We start from the raw sequence: 3,600 nt of genomic DNA, 5'->3' as shown, positions 1-3,600 counted from the left end.
TTTTAATTCTAGTCTGATATGTTTGTATAAACTGTCAGCCCTTTAATTCATTTATGTACTTTTCACTTTCTATAAAAAAACAAGATGCATGTCCTCTACTTCTGCATTGTTTTCTATTTCTCCCATTTATACCACAAAATGAAGATATATATAATTTAAGAAAAATAAATTTTGATTTTATACAGTTTTGTTTTATGCTGTTGATACACGACATCTTTTATGCCTTCCTTCCTCTCGTTCTCAGTGATGATATCGAAGAAGTGAAGCAAGAACAAATGAAAATCAAAGAAACTATAGAACATTCAAAGGAGGCATACAAAAAGGCAAACAAATTTTTGAAGGAAACTTTATCAAAGTAAGTTATTGCAATGTTCTAAATGTAAATCTCCTGTAATCTTTATATTGATAATTTTATTTCTCATCAAAAGTATTAGCTTTCTTATAATAAAGATTAATTATACAATTTCAGTAATCAAATATATCCCATCCCTCTGCCATATTCTCTTTTTCTTGTTCAAGTTCTCTCTCTCTCTCTCTCTCTCTCTCTCTCTCTCTCTAGTATTTTCTGTATTGGTTTGACCAAATACATAAAAGACAAAATCAGTCCCAGCTGACATTCAAGGGTACAACTAAATGACCTGAGCTATTTTGTTTAAGGTTTCTTAAACACCACTTCCACAATAACAATATCAATAAGAAATATGCTTAACAATTAAATATAAGTATGTACTATTGTTGTTAATTAGCCCCAGGTCAGTCCTGATCAGGTAAACCTATAAACAAAGACATTCGGGCTATAGTCATCCACCCTTTTTTTCCCTAGAATAGTATACACTGAACTACATTGTCCAATGTGTCCTTTCTTATGATAGCATTCTGTAGTATGAGGAGACATCCCCTTTATTTCTACCAACCATTCAGAGACTCCCTACTGCTTTGAGAATATGTATGTGTTTATTGTAGGAATTTAAGGATTAAATGAATGATAATGAAGAAGAAATTAAATTTTTAGGATTCAAGAAAGTGATGAGAAAAACAATGAAGAATATAAAGCTTATATGAAGCAAAGAATGGAGACTGTCCTGAAGTTAAAAGAATCTATTGATGCTAGTGTAAGTATACCTCACTGTTCTGAGTTTAAATCCCACATGACTTGACTCCTCTGACCCCAGGGTTCAATAACATTGACAGTTAAATATTGAGGAAAGGTCAGGAACATTCCAGTTGGGTATGTAACTACCTACCTTTACTGACTGGTGACCATGTTCTTGTCCAAATGTAAGAAACTGTTATTCTATGAACATATTTATTTCCATCTCCTGGTTTTAATTGTTTTTTAGAAAACACTTCGACACACCAAGAAGCAGCAAGCAGTTTCAGAGAGGGACACCTATGAAGAAAGAGAGACTGCTTCAGAAAGAATTTGTTCAAAGATTACGGATATGATAAGGGGGAAAAAAGAAATGGCAGAAAGACAAGAAAGGTGATTAATAATAGTTGTTTTAGTAATTGTTTTTGTTGTTCTAATGAAGACATGAGTATAGCCATGGAGCTGGGTGGTTTAGGAGCTACTAATTACAACCACATGTCATCAGATGTATTCTATTGCATGGAACATTGGACAATAAGTAAATTCTACCATAGCCTCAAATTGACCAATACTGTGTGAGTAAAATATAGCAGACAAAAACTGTGCAAAAGCTTGTTTGTTATGTGTGTGTGTGTGTGTGTGTGTGTGTGATTGGGATAATCGTGAATTAACAAATTACAAAAATATGATAAAATGTCAATTCTGATGAAGAAGACCTATGATCAAAGACATTCTAACCATGACCCTCACCATTTTATTCAGATAATGGTGTATCCAAGGCTACAATATTCAATGTGTTTCTCTTTTTTTTTTAATATGGTATGGTGAGATTTGAGGGAGATTTGGCTGCTATTTTGAATAGATTGAATAACCTAGAAAAAGCCTCTATTGTGTGACAGTGGAGACTGAGTAATGCACTATCTGAAGACAGATGTACTTAGTAATGTCTGTGTGATAAACTTTATTGAAGAAGGCTCTATGACATGATGCTTGCAGCACATTCAGTACCATTAATGCATTTATGTTTTATGGCCAACAGAGAACTGAAGAGGAGACAACAGGAAAATTCTTGCAAAATCATTGAAAAGATTTTAATGGAAGAAAAACTAAGAAAGAAATTGATGCAGAAAACTAAAACACCAAGTAGTTCTCTGTATATGAAGGTAAATAAAAAAAATAAATTTGTCCATCTTGATTTGTCCATCTTGATTTCAAACATAATGTACCTAAAACCACATTATCTATCACTGTGTCCTTCCTTTTCAAGAAAGTATGGTGTAGCTTGGAAGATATTTGCCTGCTATTTCTCACATATCAAACAATCAGATAAAATTCCCTCTTTGGCTCTACAATGAATGTTGTTCTCTTGAGTCCAAGACCAACCCTCATTGAACAGACCTATAATCAAAAACACTCCATCCATGACCATCCTGACCTTTGCCAGAAACATTACATGTTGAAGACTACCTTATCTAACCTGTTTGTCCCCTTTGAAGTTAGTAGGTTATAATGTAAGGGATATCTGGCTATTTGTTAAGATAGGTTATATTTTAGGCAAATACTTGAGTATATATAGATGATCCTCTTTTGTTTATTTTCTAGCAAAGGAAAAATGTTATTCCACTGTTACAGAAACTCAATCTTCTAGATGCCATCAGTGATGTGGAAAAACCATCTCCACGTCTTCCAAAGATAGACATTAAAACATCTTCAATTTGTAAGTAATCTTCTCTTATTAAACTGCCTTCTCTGTGACTAAGTAGCTCTCCATTGATAACCTGTCTGCTGTTGTTGTTATCCACTCTTTTATAGAGAAAAAACATTGCTGAGGTTGTTGGTCTGTCATATGGGTCCATGCAGGCAATCCTAATGTCTGAATTGAACATGTGGCATATATCTCTACCAAGTTTGACCCATCCTGTTGACCATGTAGAATTGCTGTTCATATACATGCATCGTACAAGCTCCCTTTCATTTAAAGAGAGACACCTTTCATAACCAACAGAGATAAAAGCTCTCTGAATTCACTCCATCCTATTCTTATTCTAGCTATTGCACTCTCTTTGCATCTTCCCTCACAACTAATTTGGTCCCCTAGGTAGCAGAAATTATCTACAACTTCTAATGAGCCACCAGGGCATTTGAGAAAATCAATTTCCCTAGTCTATGGTTTTAGGGATCCTGTGCATCTTCATCATCATCATCATCATCATCGTTTAACGTCCGCTTTCCATGCTAGCATGGGTTGGACGATTTGACTGAGGACTGGTGAAACCAGATGGCTACACCAGGCTCCAATCTGATTTGGCAGAGTTTCTACAGCTGGATGCCCTTCCTAATGCCAACCACTCCGAGAGTGTAGTGGGTGCTTTTACGTGCCACCGGCACAAAGGCCAGTCAGGTGGTACTGGCAATGGCCACGCTCAAAATGGTGTATTTTACATGCCACAATATATATATATAGATATCCATATATATATAGGGATATCCATATATATATATATATATAT

General features: G+C 34.9%; 1 protein-coding gene across 3 annotated transcripts in view; it reads left to right on the top strand.

Annotated features, from left to right (window-relative positions):
* Nucleotides 1-3,600, top strand: part of LOC106876520 (cilia- and flagella-associated protein 74) — a 59,473-nt gene that overhangs the window by 14,927 nt on the left and 40,946 nt on the right. For all 3 annotated transcript variants that reach the window (XM_052976867.1, XM_014925100.2, XM_052976868.1), the window contains 5 exons: nt 245-355; nt 1,013-1,112; nt 1,341-1,483; nt 2,130-2,253; nt 2,693-2,807. In XM_052976867.1, the coding sequence (XP_052832827.1) occupies nt 245-355; nt 1,013-1,112; nt 1,341-1,483; nt 2,130-2,253; nt 2,693-2,807 (593 nt within the window). The remainder of the gene's footprint in view (nt 1-244; nt 356-1,012; nt 1,113-1,340; nt 1,484-2,129; nt 2,254-2,692; nt 2,808-3,600) is intronic.

This window comes from Octopus bimaculoides, chromosome 26 (genome assembly GCF_001194135.2).
Source record: "Octopus bimaculoides isolate UCB-OBI-ISO-001 chromosome 26, ASM119413v2, whole genome shotgun sequence".
NCBI classification, from domain to species: Eukaryota; Metazoa; Mollusca; class Cephalopoda; order Octopoda; family Octopodidae; genus Octopus; species Octopus bimaculoides.
Note: the sequence above shows the minus strand (reverse complement) of the source record. Positions and strands in the feature narration are given on the sequence as shown.